Source organism: Amia ocellicauda, chromosome 20, assembly GCF_036373705.1.
Source record: "Amia ocellicauda isolate fAmiCal2 chromosome 20, fAmiCal2.hap1, whole genome shotgun sequence".
Lineage (NCBI taxonomy): Eukaryota > Metazoa > Chordata > Actinopteri > Amiiformes > Amiidae > Amia > Amia ocellicauda.
In genome coordinates, this window is record NC_089869.1 from 17,032,122 (window position 1) to 17,052,186 (window position 20,065).

The window sequence follows — 20,065 nt, forward strand, 5'->3', positions numbered from 1 at the left end:
AGTTTAATCAGAACAACAAATGTAATGGTACCGAGAATTGCTTGCTTGAACCAGTCTTTGCAAAGTTACACTTTGAATTAACACACATACACTATGTACAGTGAGGGAAAAAAGTATTTGATCCCCTGCTGATTTTGTACGTTTGCCCACTGACAAAGAAATGATCAGTCTATAATTTTAATGGTAGGTGTATTTTAACAATGAGAGACAGAATGACAACAAAAAAATCCAGAAAAACGCATTTCAAAAAAGTTATAAATTGATTTGCATGTTAATGAGGGAAATAAGTATTTGATCCCTTCAACTTAGTACTTGGTGGCAAAACCCTTGTTGGCAATCACAGAGGTCAGACGTTTCTTGTAGTTGGCCACCAGGTTTGCACACATCTCAGGAGGGATTTTGTCCCACTCCTCTTTGCAGATCCTCTCCAAGTCATTAAGGTTTCGAGGCTGACGTTTGGCAACTCGAACCTTCAGCTCCCTCCACAGATTTTCTATGGGATTAAGGTCTGGAGACTGGCTAGGCCACTCCAGGACCTTAATGTGCTTCTTCTTGAGCCACTCCTTTGTTGCCTTGGCTGTGTGTTTTGGGTCATTGTCATGCTGGAATACCCATCCACGACCCATTTTCAATGCCCTGGCTGAGGGAAGGAGGTTCTCACCCAAGGTTTGACGGTACATGGCCCCGTCCATCGTCCCTTTGATGCGGTGCAGTTGTCCTGTCCCCTTAGCAGAAAAACCCCCCCAAAGCATAATGTTTCCACCTCCATGTTTGACGGTGGGGATGGTGTTCTTGGGGTCATAGGCAGCATTCCTCCTCCTCCAAACACGGTGAGTTGAGTTGATGCCAAAGAGCTCGATTTTGGTCTCATCTGACCACAACACTTTCACCCAGTTCTCCTCTGAATCATTCAGATGTTCATTGGCAAACTTCAGACTGATTCCTCACCGTTCTCATGATCATTGAAACTCCACGAGGTGAGATCTTGCATGGAGCCCCAGACCGAGGGAGACTGACAGTTATTTTGTGTTTCTTCCATTTGTGAATAATCGCACCAACTGTTGTCACCTTCTCACCAAGCTGCTTGGCGATGGTCTTGTAGCCCATTCCAGCCTTGTGTAGGTCTACAATCTTGTCCCTGACATCCTTGGACAGCTCTTTGGTCTTGGCCATGGTGGAGAGTTTGGAATCTGATTGATTGATTGCTTCTGTGGACAGGTGTCTTTTATACAGGTAACGAGCTGAGATTAGGAGCACTCCCTCTCAGCTCGTTACCTGTATAAAAGACACCTGGGAGCCAGAAATCTTGCTGATTGATAGGGGATCAAATACTTATTTACCTGATTAACATGCAAATCAATTTATAACTTTTTTGAAATGCATTTTTCTGGATTTGTTTGTTGTTATTCTGTCTCTCACTGTTAAAATACACCTACCATTAAAATTATAGACTGATCATTTCTTTGTGAGTTGGCAAATGTACAAAATCAGCAGAGGATCAAATACTTTTTTCCCTCACTGTATATTTGTATGACATTGGTTACCTGTGTGTTCATTTAGAACATTCTACATCTTTATTTGTTTTTTGAGAACAATTTAAGCAGGCCAGAGTGTTCATAAACTGAGGAACTGTAAAAGACTGAGGGGGCAAACAGGAAAACTTCACTGGGGAAGCAAAACTGTAGCAGTAACACAAAGCACATCACAAAATATCCACCAAACGGTTCTAATAAGTGCTGTGACACTGAGCAGTTCAAATACTTTATTGCTCAACAATGTTCAGACACTGCTGATGAACATATTTGAAACTTGTTTACTTGATACAGGTGATGTTTACAGTAAAGATGATTGTGTAAAGGTGCAACACTAACACCTTGATTAACAACTATTTGTTGAGATATGCTATTAGTAAAACATCCCCAGATACCAACACTTTCATTATACTGCATACAGGCACTTTCAATTCCTAAAATGAGGCCACACTGAATTACCAGTTGCAGATAGTGCAGGTTTTTATCAGTATAGAAAAAGGTGAATGAATAGGAAATCCTAGGCTGTTACACAATATTTAGCTGTTTAGGTCTCACCCACACTAAGAGAGTAGCAGAGTTTATCTCCAAGGTGTTATCAGGAAATAATATAGTATGGCATTGAGCATTTTGATAATGTGTCTGACCATGCCTTTGGGTACAGACATGCAGTGCTTTAGACTGGTTTAATTGGCCTTATGTAGGTTGTGTTAAAAAAGTTCCATCATAAATGAGACTGCAGCTTTTACAGGTTACACAGGTATGTTACCAAAGTGAACTTGAACATTCCAGAACAGCTGAGACAAAGGGAAAGGTGTGCAATATCCAAAAAATGTGCATCTGTATATTTACATACAGATATGTGGATATTGCACACCTTTCCCTTTGTCACGGCTTTTCAAGGTCACTAAACTAATTATATATATACATTTATTACAGAAAGGAAGGTTTGCTTACTCTTGATTTTGCTTCTTGACTTCTTAAATGTCTGAGAAGTACTCTAATAGGATTGTCCCGAATCCGCTGTATCAATCTCTAATCTGATTACACTGTACAATTAGATCATCTGTAATTACAAAGCACCTTCTGACCAGTTTGGAAAGGAGCCTAATCAAGATGTATTGCAAAAAGGTTCAGTGCTTCAAGATGTCACTGTCAACCACTGGCCTTCTGCTTAGTTTGGCGTTACTGTAGCGAGTGATGCAAGATCTCTTTCCGCCTAGGAACTCGGGATTGTACATATGATGAAATCACAATCTTAAAATAAACTGATAAAGACAATCTTTACAATCTTAACTATGTCAAAAGAAGAGATATGTATAGATTTTATCTTAAAAGATTTTCTTCAGTTGTACCATTACAGGTTTATGTATTGAGTTTCATTTTCTTGAAAGCAACACATTTTGATGAGGTAATCTGTAAAGTGCTTTATTACCCTGTAAAGGTAAGATGATAAGACATGATGAGGAAACAACTACGTAATGAACATCACAACAACACTCACACACACACTTTATATATATTATATATATATATATACATACTGTATAATCACCTTCACCACCAGTCTTCTTGTTATTCCAAGCAGACATCTCTCTATGCTTCTTTGTGTCGTCTGCAGGTCATTTGTGCATTAAGTGACCAGTTTTCACTAAGCACTTGTAGTATGCATTGATCAAATACTTTTTTCTACAGGCAAATGCACTCCATCCCATGTTTACTCTTCTTTTGATTTCTTCCATAATACCTCTGTGTGCACTGATTTGTTGTCCAAGGCAGAATATGATATGTGTGTGTGTGTGTGTGTGTGTGTGTGTGTGTGTGTGTGTGTGTGTGTGTGTGTGTTGGGGGGTGGGCGTGTAATGCTTTCCCTCGAGAATGCTGAAATTCAAGTATGTTGAGGTTTGGGATCCTTTTTGACAGTATAACTGTACTATGCGTTTTAAACCCCAACTTCAAAAACAACCTTTACCTTTGCCATGAACAATTTCTGTATTTTCTCTGAAATGTGTAAATTTCTTGTTAAAAGACCAAGAGAAATGGTCATAAAATGTAAAATATTATTGCTCTGATTGATGAATTCTCGTTGAGTTCTATGTAACAGCAATTTGTTTTCCAGTAATAAGGATTTCACAGCTGGACTGACTTCCCTTTCCTGTTGTGACAGGTGATGGGATTTACGGAGTGATTAAAGGGCAAATTACACTGGCCATACAGAAGTTCAATTTTAGCAGAACAACCTAAACGTACAGAGTGCTAACATGTAATAATACTACTTCATATACACAAACTAATACAGTCAAGCAAAAAAAAAAAAAACATTATTAAGAAGTCTACAGTGTCTAGCAATCAGAAACTTTTATCCATTGAAGAAAATGGTGTGAAATTCTAGATCCTCCTGCAAAATGTATCAGGGATCTGGGATAATTTATAAAATAGCTGTAGATGATTCCATCCTCTTTTATAGATTACCTCATGTTACAGGTTATAATTATTGCACAAATAGCCCATGTACCTTTCAGCCAGTGGCGTGGTGTGATAGATTGCATCCAGGGGATTAAAAAAGTAAACCTACTGGCTAAAAAGCAGGTAAGGCTTGACAATGACGTGCTAATTCATGATTGACAAACACAATGCAGAACAGCTACTTTCTTGTTCCTAAATTCCTAAGGTTTTGTATTGACGTATATAACAGTTTCCCATAATGAGTTATTCCCATAGAGCAGGTTGTAATCGCAGTCCTGCATGATAATCTTGTTTTCCAGTTCAAAGGGGTCTTCTAGTCAGGGACGCCACAAAGTGATAACTGAGGAAGTCGGGTCGTGAACAAGTCCTGTTTAAATATGTCGTCAGAACTCAAACAGCCTCTATTGCAACACAATTATAAGTGGTTAAACAAAATATAACGCCACTTCATCATACTAGTCGCTGGTAGGACGGGAGAAAACGAATGACCTACTTTTCATATGTGTGGGTTACTCCCGGGCATTGACTCAGCCAGCGAGTGAGAAACACAGGGAGGCCCACGACGCCGCAACCTGTTTCTTAAGACTTTTTATTTATAATTACTAATGACACTCCGAAGTAGATTGAGTGTGACTGGCTGAACAACGACTTTCTTCCCCCCCAAATAAAACGCTACCTATGAATGAACCGCATTAGAGAAATGTGTAAAAAGGTGAACAGCAGATAACAGACAGCCAATGAGGACGGCGGGATAAGGTGGCACCCAATTGTATCCGACCAATCGCAGGGCGCACAGCAAATCCCCCCCGACCAATCGCAGCGCTCCCAGCCGCCTCTGTATAAATACGTCATCGGCAGCCTAGGTACGGAGCATCACTGAGACGGAATCCGGCAGCGCACATCAGCCGCTATAGTCGTCCTCTGTCGCCGCTAACCTACTGACTGCTTAGCTTTACCGCTGTTTCTCACCGACTCTGCTGCCTTGGCAAAAGTAAGTGATGCATTTAATTATGAAAAAGGCGTTTTTACAATGTAATGTTTCGTTTCAGTGCATGCAACTAAACGGGATGTAAAAACAAAAGCAATGCATTCGCGCTAGTACTAGTTCTAGAACTGGAAAAAAAAAGGATGGTTTTTCTCCGTTTGTGATGGTGCTTCTCTGCTATGAAAATGTCTGCTGTCGTCTTCAGCTCCTCTCTCCACGCAAAGCACGGCAGAAAGGCCCCCCGATGATGAAGCACGACGACCCCGGCGCGACCACCGTGCTGCACCGGAATGGCAGCGCCGTCGCCGAGCCCTCCACCGTGGAGGATGTGTTTGACGACACCTACCGAGAGAAAGAGGGTCCGAAGCCCCCCAGAAGGGTGGTCTGGAGAAATGTCATCCTGATGAGTATGTTACACGCAGGAGCCGTGTATGCGCTGTTTCTGCTCCCCTCCGCATCTGCCGCGACCTTGGCTTGGTGTAAGTGTGTTTCTCCGTACAGGTCGGAAACGTATGTCATGTGTTGTGTTGTGCTTTTTTTTTTTTTTTTTTTCCCCTTCCAAAATGGCCAACCTGATGATTTTTTGTGGCGTAGTTGAATTGAATACAAGATGCCCGAGGCTGTGTAGTTGCGTGGTTAGGAGGAGAAGTGCTGCTGCGGGTGATGGCGCCTGGCGGTGGGCTGGGGCTGCACAGTACTGCGCTCATCTTTGCTCTCTAAGGTGTCATTTATTTTCTGGTCTTTTTCTGCAATAAGGAGCCACGCACTCCACGATTACGGATGCTTTTGCACATGCACACGCACGCAGGTGTGCATTGACGCATCTGTCTCATTGCAACTCCGTAATCCGACTTGATGATTATTATTTTGATTCTTCGTGAATTAAAATAAATTCACTTTAGCGGATTTTTTTTTTTTTTTTTTTCATCCTTTTTTCTGAAAGTCCTTTATAGGATTTGATGCAAACAATCCGGGCTTGGACAGCTTTGAATAAAACTCATATCCGATATGATTCGTCTTCCAAGCCGGTATCAGGATTTGACATGCATATATTAGTTTAGTGCCACAATTAAGTCGGCTTTCGCAGACCCAGATGAGCACTAGTCGTGCACTATTCAATGGCGTTTTAAGTAGAGCAAGACTAGTCTGTGAAAGCAGGTGTTGGGGTATAAAAGTGTTTTATCAAGATCCTGTCTCTAAAGCCATTACAGGAAAGCCAAATGCACCTGTCATTATCTGAATGCTGCAGAATAAATGGCATCCTGTTTCCAAATAAAAATTGTACTTAGCAGTGTTATTTTTCTTCCAACTAAAAACATTTATTTTATCATGCATATATATAAGCGTACTATTGAAACATTAAATCCCATTTGAACAAAGTAGTCATTTTAAAGGTGCATGGATGTGAACTGCAGGAAAAAACGAATTGCCAGCTAGAGCCATTTTGAGTCTTGCCTTATATTTTGCGTTGCTGAGGCTGCGTAATATTTTGTTAGAAGAACAATACACAAGAGCAATCGCAACAGACTTTCCATTGTGTGCTGGGTCAGCTGGCACCGGTGACATTGAGCCAATTTGGGCCTGAATTGTGGGCACTTGGATGGCAAACCCCAAACAGTCTGCTAATGCACAAGAATGCATTTGATCCTCACAGGTTCACTTATATATTTATTTTTCCCTCCCACAGCTTTCATTTGTTTCATGATCAGTGCATTAGGTGTGACGGCAGGAGCTCACCGGCTCTGGAGTCACCGCTCCTATAAGGCCTCATTGCCTCTGCGAATGTTCCTTGCAACTGCCAACTCAATGGCGTTCCAGGTAAATAGAAAATGTATTGCACTCATATCTCACTTCACACAAACCAATGAAAAATGGTTCGTGATAGTTTGTTCTGTATTGGGTATTGCTACTTAAACATGTTAGTTCTTGGCATGCCAAATGCAGTCTTTGCTAATCGTTGTGTACTTTTGACAGAATGACATTTACGAGTGGGCACGGGACCACAGAGTTCACCACAAGTACTCTGAAACCGATGCTGACCCCCACAATGCTGTGCGCGGCTTTTTCTTTTCTCACATCGGGTGGCTGCTGGTGCGCAAACACCCGGACGTCATCGAAAAAGGACGCAAACTGGAGCTTGGTGACCTGAGGGCAGATAAAGTTGTCATGTTTCAAAGAAAGTAGGTTCCGGTGCCTGTTCCTCCCAACCCTGATCATGCTTGATTTTTTTTTTTTTTTTTTTTTTTTTAATTTAAATTCAAGAATGTGCTTATTTATTCTAACTAATGTGTATTGATATCATATGAAATGTTCTTTAAATACATTTAACTTAATCTCCCCATATCATCTAGCTGCCCTGGTAGATGCTTGCTGCATGACCTGCTACACAAGTGTGGCTTCTGACTCTGTGCATAATTGTTTAATTTAATATTGTAATTGCATTTTTATTGAAGTCAAACATGACTCAAAGGAAGCAATCCTCACCATTTATTTTAGAAAATGGCAATTGCTATGGATCTTGGAATTCTCAATGTCAGGTTTAAATGGATGGTTAATAACATTTCCAGTTGAAAGCACAACTTCTAGTTCTAATCTAAATTTCTATAAGGGAGCAGACTGTCTAGACATGTACACTGTTGGTTCCATAGAGAAGACCCTGCTACTTTGCCAGAGTACCTTTCACTCGTCTTTGAGAAATAAGCAACAAGTACATTTTAGGGCATTGAATGTTATTTTGTAACCCTAAAGCTGAAATGTTGACTATTTATTTTGTATAATGTTCCCCAGGTATTACAAGATGTCTGTGGTGTTGATGTGCTTCGTCGTCCCCACCATGGTGCCCTGGTTGCTGTGGGAGGAGTCTCTGTGGTTGGCCTACTTCATCCCTGGGCTGCTGAGATACACCATAGTCTTGAACGCCACTTGGCTGGTGAACAGTGCAGCCCACATGTGGGGCAACCGGCCTTATGATGGAAATATCAATCCTAGGGAGAACCGCTTTGTCACCTTCAGTGCCATAGGTAAAATCACCAATTCATTTACCCAGAAAAGTCCAAGAATATTTGTATTTTTTTGGGGGTGGGATTGGGCACAATACTGAACATCTAACTGAGGATAGCTGGTCTTGTTGCCATGTGGATTTTTCCCAAAAGTGTGGTGACATGGCTGCATGTGGCTCTTTATTGTAAGCACGACTTGTCTTTTTCCTCTTCTTGGGCCCCATTGACCTCTGTGAAATCTTGCTATGTAAATCCAATAAATACTGGACCGGACTTCTAAAATCAGGGCTGAAACCAGGAAAAGTTGATTTCCTGCAACTTTTTAGTATCCAGTGTCCATAGCATAAGTAATATGGGTCACTTTGGCAATCGGGGTAGTTATTTACTTTGTATAATTTTTCATTTTATAGAATGTATGGAAATAACCTTTAGCAGGGCAATACCTCGCACGTCTAAATCAATATCAACTATGGCTTGATTCTAATTATTCCATGAAACTTTACAAATGTGCAGTTTCCAGTTAATTTAGGTAGATTGGAAAACTGAATAAGTAATAAAGGCAATGGGCAAATAAGATCTAAACCGTTCTAACCATAATCTCCTTCTAAATATTTACATTGCTTTTAATTTATAAACAGACAAGCATAAATAACTGCTGCTGTAGTGACATTTGACTGATTTATTCTTAATGGGTTTACTTAAATTGGCATACTTTGAGAGAGCTCCTAATTTGCCATGCAGAATTCTTGCTTTGTTTTCTAGTTAGTTTCACTATTGAAATGAAAATATTTGCATAGGAATAAATATTAACCAGGGATGGTGTTACAATCTGCTCATCCTGAGATAACCATGCATTTTTTCCTCTCTCTTCCAGGGGAAGGGTTTCATAACTACCACCACACATTCCCGTATGACTATGCAACAAGTGAGTTTGGCTGCAAATTGAACTTTACCACCTGCTTCATTGACTTTATGTGTTTCCTGGGCCTGGCAGAAGAACGTAAGAAAGTACCTCGTGAAATGGTCATGGCTCGAGCCCAGCGCACAGGAGATGGCAGCCACAGAAGTGGTTAAGAGGCTTCATGATTCTGGAGCTTGAAAACAAAAAGCATAATTGCAAAGTATTTTTGGGGGGGTGGTACTCTTTTGTGTAGCTACAGTGATGGCTTCACACCCCTTGTGAAATAAACATTTCCCTAGTTCATAAGATTAATATTAGCTTTAAAGGGAACTGGACCTTGATGTAATGGATTTTTTTCGTTTGTTTTCTTTGTTTGTAATTGCAGCAATAGAACCCATATGGGGTGGAAAGAAATCCATCTGGAGCCATGAAATTCTGGCTCTTATTGTAGGCCTATCCTAGAATCCAGAGTCTGTGCAATGGCCATAGAGAGCTTACTTTCTAGAGCTTGTACAAAAGATTGGGAAAACAAACCAAGGGTGTGTTTGTGGATGTCGCATAGATCGTAAGTTTATTTAGCTGCAGCTACACATATCCAGATAATTTGGTGGAGAAATGTACTTTTGGTTCAAGCAAATTAAGCGCAATGATTACAATTACCGCACTTTAAAATATCTACTGTACTTTATTTTAGGATGACAATTCAGTGTCTGAAACTTGGTCACATTAAAGGTAAACCGGAGCTCTGATCTTATTTACGGCATAATACCCCAATATTAAGCCATGTCAGTGCTTTCAATAACAATAACTTAGTTCAAATGGAAGGTGTATCTCTAGAAAAAGCATTTCAATTTAATTTCTTTTGTATGCAGCTGCCTTCAGTTTCTTACTCAATGTTGCTGTAGTTTACAGCAAATACATGTTTACATCAAACAGAATAAACTGTTCAACTATCAGTATTATTTTACATGGGGGTCCTTGGAAAAACATTCAGTTCTAAAGGGGATGGTGTATATTGTAAAATGCTGCAGGCAGAAGGATACAACAGAAATGTTACTTAAGAGGTGCTTTTTGAGAGTCTTTTCAACAAAAAAGGGGGTGGCATCTGTAATGGCAAGATGTGATTTATCTACGATCAGGCTAGTCTGTTTGTGGCTTAGGCTGATGGTAGTACTGAGGATGTCTGGTTTGGCTTGTACCTCGTGAATGTCCAGTGCTATGAAGGTCTTTGAAAGTTAGTAGACAGTCACTGTCAGGTCACTCGGAGGAATTGAGTTAGTTTGCAGTTCCAATGCTATTGGGAAACTATAGCATTGGGGAATAAATAAATCTAAATTTAAAGGCACGTCTCCCACTAATTATATTGAACCATTACTTTCAAATCTGATGGAAAGAGTCTGCAAATTGGAACACCTTCATATTGTTCATCCAGGTTTGAACAAACTCTGTCAGGAAACCATGCCCACTGCCTTACTGATTTAATCCAATCTGTTCCCAGCTCTGCATTGAGTTCCATCAATGTGAGCCACTTTACCCACAGAAGTGCAAGGCAATATACAAGATGCATACTGAAAACTGCCAAACTGGACATAGTTTGCACATTTGTTGATTTGAAAGAGAAGTGGTGTTCTTACTTTATTTTGGCAGGGCCTTTTGTGTTGAATTTAGACAGATATGCCAACTAGGATTACAACTTGGCATCTCTGCTTGAAACTTTGAGACAAAAAAAGGTGCTTTATCAGTGACTGTCTTAACTGCCAGTGAGAGCTAACCTTAGCACTTACTAAACTCCACACTATGGGATCATTACATGTGTATTTCCCTCTTGGTTCTCATTGATCCAAAAGGAATGTTCATAACTTTGATATTCTTTAACATTGTGGGGGAAAGAAATTAAACTATATAAGTAGTAGTACATTGCAATGTGTGTACTTCTAGCTCCGAAATAGAATTTGGAGGTTTTCAACTAAATAAAATTGTAATTGAATTAATTACTGTTGCTCTACCTTTTGCGTTGTGGTTATTTTCCAGTGTTGACTTATTGAATTATGAATGCCTTAAATAACTTATCGGGCACATTTTGAGGGGAATGTTTAATGCACTGTATGTATTGAAAATTAAGTATATTTTCTAAAGGGGGGAAAATACTGTAACTGTGTTTGTTGTTTTTGTTATGATGCCACAGTAATTTATTTTTTTTCTTAATTCAAATAAAAAGAAACTGCATTATGGTTTGTCCAGTCTTCTTAAGCAACAAGTAAAATGTATTAACAGGTGCAATGAAATTAGTTGGTGTAAGGGTCCATTTTTTTAATTTCTATTTTTATTTTTAATGTTTTTCAATTAATGAAAAAAAAGAGCCTGCTATTATTGGAGGGGGAGGGGGGGGTGATGTGGTACAAATGACGACGGCTTTGAAATGAGAGATTGTAAAAGTACTTTTTAAACTTTTAATATTGGTTAGGTACTTTATTTTAATTGAAACCAGTTATATTTTAATGGTGCATCAACGTACATGAAGTTCTTGTCTTGTACGTATGACAGCCAAACCCTTCTTATGCATAACTGGGAAAGACTAACTATAGGAGAAGGTGACATTTGTGCGTAAGTGGTAAGCAGAGAGAATTTAAACCTCAGTAATAATTAGTTTCAAATCTAGAAGAAGGACCTAATGAACCTTACAGTGCAGGGTTAACGGAGTCAAAACTGAAGACTTAATTTGGCAACTACTATCCTGACACTGTTTCCACTTTGAATGACGTGAGAGGGCAAATGAGGAGAGTAACTGTTGAAAGCCAATATGATACTATGTGCCGGACTATGTAGTCTGCCAGCTGGAGGGGGGCGAAGACTAACTGGCACTATTAAGTGGTGAATGTTCAGTTTCATCATTTTACAAACATGGGGATTAAATATAAGCCCAGGATCCAGATTTATTGCCAAGTCTTTAACAAAATTGAGATTATTTGTGTGTGTCCTCTAATATCAATGAATCAAGCTAATAAACTATTAAAGGCATCACTATTCTCTGAGCAGAATACAGGAGAAATATCACGTGCAGCTGTAACGGTCAGATACTATATTGAATATATTTTAAACTAAATAAAATTTGACACTGATGTCCTCAACCTGGAATGAAACCAGTCCAGAGGAATATTCCTGGTTCAGCATTCTATGACCTGCTGAAGGAGAAAGGAGAAGTTATTGGAGAGTCTGATGGTGGTCTTTTGAAAACAGAGGTGGCCTTGTTTGTATAGTACATGTTTTAAGAAGTATTGCTTGTAAATTCTTACATATCCACACACCACAATATATAGCGTTTTGCAAGAGTCCTTTGTAAAGAGTAAATCTAAAAATGCATGCCCCGAGTCTAAATTAAAGAGCGTCTTGTGCTTTCGATTTAAATATCTCTCTTTACCTCAAGACACCGTCTGTTTTAACAGATCGAGGTTACTGAGGTTCACATGCACTGGAATCCATCTCATTGAATAACCTTTATTTACATTGCTTTTGGCAACAGGAACAGACCCATGTCAGCTGCGGCACAGTCAGTCCCCTGAATGAATCCTGAACTTGTGCAAGAATCTGGAAATGAACCAAAGGAAGTGTTTTTGGTAATGTGATGTTCTGCACATCTTAACAAAGAGGAATCTTGAATTGGACCAGAAGTGTAATACATGGAGGGTTTTGTTTTTTTTCCTTAGCACTCATATGCAAGGGTGACAAATAGGCTGGGTAGAGTTAACATGGTGAACTTTAACAGGTTTGTGTGAGACCTAACCTACAGACAAGATACATCCTGCTCTAGAAGCGACAACCTTAAAAAATAGTCCTAAATAAAGGCTTTTGAGCCCTTTTATGTGGGATTGCGCAGACACATATCGCTTAATAGAGCAGCTGCCTGAATTGGGAGGCAGAACAACTGAACCGCTGACAGGGCAGACAGGGACACAACAGTTGCCTTGCCATTGTGACAAGTGGGGACTAGAACTGCAGGAGCTGCCAGCACTGAGTGAGGCAGCAGCACCAAACCTGTTTCTATACAACCAGTAGAAATCCCCACGCTGTTTTCCGTTTAAAAGATAAAATGACATCATTACCTGATCATAAACTACAGTACTGGGATAATAATGAGAATAATCAAGCTACAATCTCATTGATGTTGTTTTTTGATAAGATGAATCAGATACGATTTTTGTCTAGGTCAAACAAGTCGCGTCTTCTCTATTGTAAACAGATGGGGAAGCGCACATCACCCCTGCTTGATTTTGACTATCAGCACTGCTGTTCTGGCGCTTCGATATTCGATACCATTGTGGCGTCATTGCCAAGCCTCGTTTTGGGAAAGGCGGACATCAAAACGACGTAAATGCAATGCCTCTTTGGGGAGATTTGAAAAGACGTGTCGTGTGTGCCGGCCGTGATTCTCGCACCGATGAAGATGCCTCTCAGGACGCCCACACCTATGTGCCCAAAAATACCAGACCCCAGCGTCGGCAGTGGTTAGGGACACACCTATCTGGCGAGGCGGCGGCGCAGGCGCTCATTGGCTCTCCAGACGGTTCCTTCTCCCTGGCGTGTGCTTGCAAGTGTTACGTCAGCTCTAACTGTAAAGAGGTTACTGCAGGTCAAACCTCCCCTGGGAAGTTCACCAGCCACAACAGCTAACAACTTCTGATCACCCAGAACCAATCAGCAACTGGGTTGGTACTTGTCTGATTCACCCTGGACCAATCCAGAAGGATGCTTCTTCGTTTCAGACAGCGAGATGCGAATTCCTCTATGTAAATGAGCCTCTTCACAGCTGGCGGTTTTGGTTTGACAGGCATCCTTTCACAATAGTCTGACATATAATAAAATATAAAAACCTCACTGCGATCGAGCGAGCTGGACTCTTTCTGATCCAGGTGAATGCAAAGCTGAGAGAGCGCTGCACTGCACACTGCGCATGATCTGATCACAGGCATGCGTGTTTAATAACGCAGTGGGGCAGATGGTAGTCCCCTTTCCATGTTTTGTTTCTCTGTATAACAATGTTGTAATATTCATATTTTGTTAAACCACTCAACAGTAACAGTGGCGTAGTTAGATTTTTTTTTTTTTACCATGGGGGGATGGCAAAGATTAGAAATCCTGGGAATAACTCATCTGGGAATAACTCACCCAGTGCTCAGCTTCAAGATGGGAATTTGATGGTGTTGTATGGTTGGGTAAGATTTAAATTTTTATTTTTACAACTATACACTTGTAGCATGTTTTCATCAACGTACACCAAAATACACTACGGTATATCGACATCTGCACACACATAGTCGTATACAGTTCCTTGAAAAATTCATCCCCCGACACTTTTCCACATTTTGTTGTCTCAAATTCAGAATTTGAAACAGATTATATTACAAAGTCTACAAAGTCTTGGGCACCATGTCCAATCAAAAGAAAAAAAAAATGCAACAGCTCTCAACAATTTACTAAAAACTAAAAACAGAAATTATCAGAGTAAAAAAGTATTCGTACCCTTTGTAATTATAAAACTAAATGTGCTCACATGCAATATATTACCCTGACAAGTTCCCAATTTGTTGATAGGCTCCTCCTGTTTTAAGATCATTTGCTTTCAATCCCACAGGATGGCAGAGAACTCAAAGTGAAGATGAAAGAGCATTCTAATCAAGTCGGGGATGTGATTATAGAGAAGCACAAATCTGGGGAAGGGTACAAAACCATTTCAAAGGCATTGAACATCCGCCGGAGCTCAGCACAGTCCATCGTACAGAAATGGAAAAATATTAAACCACCACCACACGGCATCAATCAGGCCACCCCTCTAAACTTAGTTGCAAGACAAGAAGGGCACTTCTTAGGGAAGCTACTGTAAGGCTGTAAGGAAGAACGTCTTGTGGTCTGATGAGACTAAAGTGAAACTTTTTGGCCTGAATGCTGAGAGGTATGTGTGTTGCACATCAAACATGGCACACCAGTAAGGTAACTGTGAAGTATGGTGGTGGTAGCATCATGTTATGATGCTTTCCAGCAGCAGGAACTGGCAACATCATCAGGATTGATGAGAGGATGAATGGTGCACAATACAGAGATGGATAGAAAGCGGCAACCTTCTGCCAAAAAACTCAAACTGTGAAGGAAGTTTGTCTTTCAACAGGACAATGATCCAAAGCACACTGCCAGAGCCACACTGGGGTGGTTTATAATGAAGAAAAGAATGTCCTTGAGTGCCCCAGTCATTGTCCTGACCTTAATCTCATTGAACACGACCTCAAGATTGCTGTCTATCACCGTTGCCCAACTAACCTGAGCCAGCTTGAGTGATTTTGCAAGGAAGAATGGACAAATATTGCTCCATCACACTGGAAAAAGTTAATAGCAACTTATCCAAAAAGATTACTGGCACTAATAGCTGCCAGAAGTGGTTGAAGCAAGTATTGACCCAGGGGGTGAATATTAAAAAAATGACATTTCAGTTTTTTCTTTTTTCTTTTCTTTTATTATTTCATTGTTTAGCACTTTCTGTCTTTTTTTTTTTGGGGGGGGAGCTCTTTGAAGAATAATCCCAATTTAATGCTTCAACCCAGGCTGTGAGACTCTTAAATGTGGAAAATGTGCTGGGGGCTGAATACTTTTTCAAGGCACTTTATATGTAACACGGCTCATAGTGTGTATGAGTTCGTTACAGGTGACATAACCCCTCTGTAAAATCAATACAGTGATAAGGCGCCCATGTCGGGAGACCTGGTCTTTTGGCGTAACAGTAACTTTGACCCACCCGCTAATAGAAAACTACAAAACTGTACTCAGTGGCAACTTAATTTGTTGTAAGATGCTATTTTCTTCTTCTCATGAATGTAACTGCTGTTATGTACAGACTTGTAGTCTTCTATTAGAGGGTGGGTCAGAATTTTGATTTAATCCCACCCCTGGTCTTTTGACATACTGGACTTATCACTCTCCTGGAGGAGTGTCTGTGCGGCACGATTCGAAACCCTACTGACTACATACACACACACACATACACCAATCAGCCATAACATTATGAACACCTGCCTAATATTGTGTAGGTCCCCCTTTTGCTGCCAAAACAGCCCTGACCCGTCGAGGCATGGACTCCACTAGACCTCTGAAGGTGTACTGTGGTATCTGGCACCAAGACGTTAGCAGCAGATCCTTTAAGTCCTGTAAGTTGCGAGGTGGGGCCTCCATGGATCGGACTTGTTTGTCCAGCACATCCCACAGATGCTCGATTGGATTGAGATCTGGGGAATTTGGAGGCCAAGTCAATAACTTGAACTCGTGATTCATCAGACCAGGCCACCTTCTTCCATTGCTCCGTGGTCCAGTTCTGATGCTCACGTGCCCATTGTAGGCACTTTCGGCAGTGGACAGGGGTCAGCATGGGCACCCTGACTGGTCTGCAGCTACGCAGCCCCATACGCAACAAACTGCGACGCACTGTGTGTTCTGACACCTTTCTATCAGAACCAGCATTCACTTTTTCAGCAATTTGAGCTACAGTAGCTCATCTGTTGGATCGGACCACACGGGCCAGCCTTCGCTCCCCACGTGCATCAGTGAGCCTTGGCCGCCCATGACCCTGTCGCCGGTCACCGCTTTTCCTTCCTTGGAGCACTTTTGATAGGTACTGACCACTGCAGACCGGGAACACCCCACAAGAGCTGCAGTTTTGGAGATGCTCTGACCCAGTCGTCTAGCCATCACAATTTGGCCCTTGTCAAAGTCGCTCAGATCCTTACGCTTGCCCATTTGTCCTGTTATCAATTTTGGCTCATACAGGGCCTGTGTGTATCTGCCTTTCTTTCTATATCAGACACATACACTCAGTTCTCAAAACATTTGATTTCTCTTGCCATGACACTTTCAGGGAATGAGGGCAGCATGGCTCTATTGATAACAAACATTCTGGTTGTTTCTGAGAGTTGTCTACAATGTCACAGAAGTGGTAAGGTAAATTGTACCAAAGGGTATGACACATCTACTGATTAGCTATATTGTTGATTATTCAGTTGCCAATATTATCTGTTAGCCTTGCATATTAATCAGTATTTTAAGCATATTCATTGATTCTTATAAATTATTCCAATATATACACTACCGGTCAAATGTTTTAGAACACCTCAATTTTTCCAGTTGTTATTGAAATGTACACAGTTTCATGTCTCAATGTACTCTGAAATTAAAGCAAAGAACAAATAAACAATTGGAGATACAAAAATAAATCATAGATTCGTTTTGTTTAACAAAATGTAACCACTTAAGCTGACAAACCCCTCTGGTACCCTTAAAAGGGCACCAAGTCCGTGTGCTTCTCTTTAATCCCATATGTACTCTTCACTGTTGTGTTCTTCGCCAAGTGTTTGGTATTCCATGAAAGCTGAGACTCTCAGCTTTCTAAAGATGTGAAGCATTCTCTGATGTGAAAAATCTGTTTCTTATACCCCCCCCGCATTTACGCCCAACCCCTTTTTTCTGAAATGGGGGGTGGGGGGACACTTGGTCTGAGTAGGAAAACAAAATCTCAGAAAATATTAACAATTATGACATATTCTGGAACCACATAGTCTACTGATCAAAACAAGACCATCCACGTTTTGGTAGAAGCAACACACACCCACAGAGAGCTCAACATGTCAAGATGGAAAACTCTGTTTACAGTGAACTAATACATTGGTTTTCAACCCATGTGCCATGAGATTTTTATCCCCTCAAAAATATTATGTAATTTTTTTTGTCAACTTCATAAATCTTTTATCAAATCAAACGTATTCAAAGTTGTGAAAATGTAACATTTAAACATCTATACTGTAGACTTTTTAAAATGATATATCCAACTGAAGTCGATTTCTAAACGAAAAGGAAAGGAAGGGAGAACTGCAGCAGTCAGGTCGTGCTGGTTGACTGAATGTGCACCTGCGCTGAGTTGCAGTGCTGTCAGTGGTACTGAAACGCGTTTGATTAAATGGACAGATGTTGAATTTGTTTTTATCATGCACTCTGCTTGTCCTTTTTCTAGGTTGGACTTGTGGACGAAATATATTTTATACATATTATTTAATATGTTTGTCCTTGCCCTTTTGGTAGGCTAATTTATTTGATATGAAACTGCTTAAATTAACTGTGGATATATTTTTATCGGGCTCAGCTCAGGTGTGCATTCTGTCCTCAAACAAAACATTTCAGTTGCGGAACATTTAATCAAATAGAATAAAACAGAGAGGATAGCATGTTTGATCCATGTGCTCTTGTTTTTCAGCAATTGTAATGCCCTTTGTTACGTTTAACCACTTATTTGAATTAACTTCTTATAAGATATTGTGAACTGAACACATTTTGCTGTTAATTTATAGTTACTGCAAATAGTTTCTGGTCTTGGTCTGCCTGCACTAAATACATTATTTGTTTTAATTACAAATTAATTGTAATTTAGTATTTCTGTCTACTTTTTACCATACCACTAAAGGCCACTCCTTCCACTTCACACATTTGCCCTTTTAATTACTCTTCTACTGAAATTTGTAACATGCCATGTGTATGTGATAATAGTTTTAGCAACCCGTTGCTATTCAGGTAAGACAATACCTAATAAATTAGTTTTTTTTTTTCATGTTGGTGTACCGTAAGGTTTTTGGTCTTTTTGTGCCAATTTTACATAATTTGATCTGAACTTATCTGTGTTTGATAGAATATCAAATAATATATAGTGGATTGTTTGTTAGGTTGTTCTGAACAAAACAAGCCTATTTGCAAAGAAATCCGATCGAAACAGAGTGATCTGTGACTGTCTGAGACACTTTGTTTTAACCTCTGGCAGTTTATCTCTTACCTTTGTACTATTTCAGATTATTCACTGGACTTGAACTGCTTAAATTTCAGTAAAAACTGGAAAACCTTTGACTGGTAGTGTAGACTTTTTCTTTGTTCGCTTTTGAGGTCTCAGCCTATAAATAACTGCACCTATTTTATTTGGGGCCCAGAAACGTTACTGAGTCCAGGGATCCTCCATATCTGTGTCATCTGTTTCTCTATATTATTTTATTACCATTATAAAATAAAATTCATTGATTCACTGTGGTCCTGTGGATTCCTTACACATTCAGATACACACACACACACACACACACACACACACACACACACATATATATAGTATACACATACACGTCCTGCATATTGTTCAGCCTTGTGAAGCATGACATTACAGTATATTGTGCATGTTGCACAGATACATTTTATGTATAGTGTATACCTCAATTTCTTATCCAGTAATCTCTGTGGTTCTTCAGTGTTTGGTGAGTAGCTGTCTGACTTTCGTACTCTCAGCAAGGGCAGCATGGTGAGCTGTCACTGCAGTCCCTCAGCTGAAAATACAAACTTTAAGAATGTGTAATATGTTTGGTAAGACATGCCTGCTTAGTCACTAGATGCCTTCGAACTTAGGGGTTAAATTAAAGATTTTAATTTGGAAAAATTACTGCTCTGAAGGAATTAGAGGACAAGCTGTAATCACTTGTCTTCCGACCCCACAGAGAAATGTTGTCTTACTATTGGTTTAATGTATGCCAGCTTTCTCTAAGACATGTCACTAACCTCAAGAAAAACATATGTGACTTAATCCCTGGTTTCAACATCAAAACACAGTCCTTCACAAACATTGATCAGAAGGTAATTGCCCGATATAGCAAAAGTTCATTGTCAGACACTCACAAAATAAATATATATATATATATATATATATATATACACATGTCCCCATGAACACCAGAAAGAAAAACTGGATGTCTTTCAGCTTCAAGGTTCAGACAGTGAACTGTGATGAACTGTTTACTACTAGATGTTTCAATTCTCGATTTGCCACAGGTCACTACTAACAGCAGTTCCACTGTGCAAGAATAATATGTTTTTCCCTGAAAACCCCCCAGCATTTTATAATAATCTCAGTACTATAATGTAAATAACTTATTTAGGTTTCAGTGTAATTAGTGGAATAAACACATATATAATGAAAGGTTAAGTTAAAAACAAATAAATGGTAAATCAGGCTAATATATCTAATTTCTTTAAGGTTTTCTTCTAAATAATTTTCTGTAAAACAATGTTGTTTTGTACGTAACCTTATTAGCACCACAGAGAAAAAAAGTATGACTGCGTTAATACA

General features: G+C 39.9%; 1 protein-coding gene and 1 long non-coding RNA gene across 2 annotated transcripts; both read left to right on the forward strand.

Annotated features, from left to right (window-relative positions):
* The first annotated feature begins 4,851 nt into the window (after positions 1–4,851).
* Positions 4,852–11,109, forward strand: scdb (stearoyl-CoA desaturase b). The gene is made up of 6 exons (XM_066693045.1): positions 4,852–4,986; positions 5,186–5,459; positions 6,668–6,798; positions 6,955–7,160; positions 7,768–8,000; positions 8,854–11,109. Exons 2-6 carry the CDS (start codon positions 5,225–5,227, stop codon positions 9,051–9,053), a joined length of 1,005 nt encoding a protein of 334 aa, XP_066549142.1. The 5' UTR covers positions 4,852–4,986; positions 5,186–5,224; the 3' UTR covers positions 9,054–11,109.
* Positions 11,110–13,631: 2,522 nt separating this feature from the next.
* Positions 13,632–18,981, forward strand: LOC136716101 (uncharacterized). Its single transcript, XR_010805114.1, has 2 exons — positions 13,632–14,090; positions 14,510–18,981. It is a non-coding gene; the product is annotated as an uncharacterized LOC136716101 (long non-coding RNA).
* The last annotated feature ends 1,084 nt before the right edge of the window (positions 18,982–20,065 follow it).

Bases quoted from the DNA above. Each gene is read 5' to 3' on its own strand.
- scdb (XM_066693045.1), top strand. From the start codon at position 5,225: ATGATGAAGCACGACGACCCCGGCGCGACCACCGTGCTGCACCGGAAT. The intron at 6,799-6,954 runs GTAAATAGAAAA...TACTTTTGACAG, and splicing joins CCAACTCAATGGCGTTCCAG to AATGACATTTACGAGTGGGC. The intron at 7,161-7,767 runs GTAGGTTCCGGT...AATGTTCCCCAG, and splicing joins GTTGTCATGTTTCAAAGAAA to GTATTACAAGATGTCTGTGG.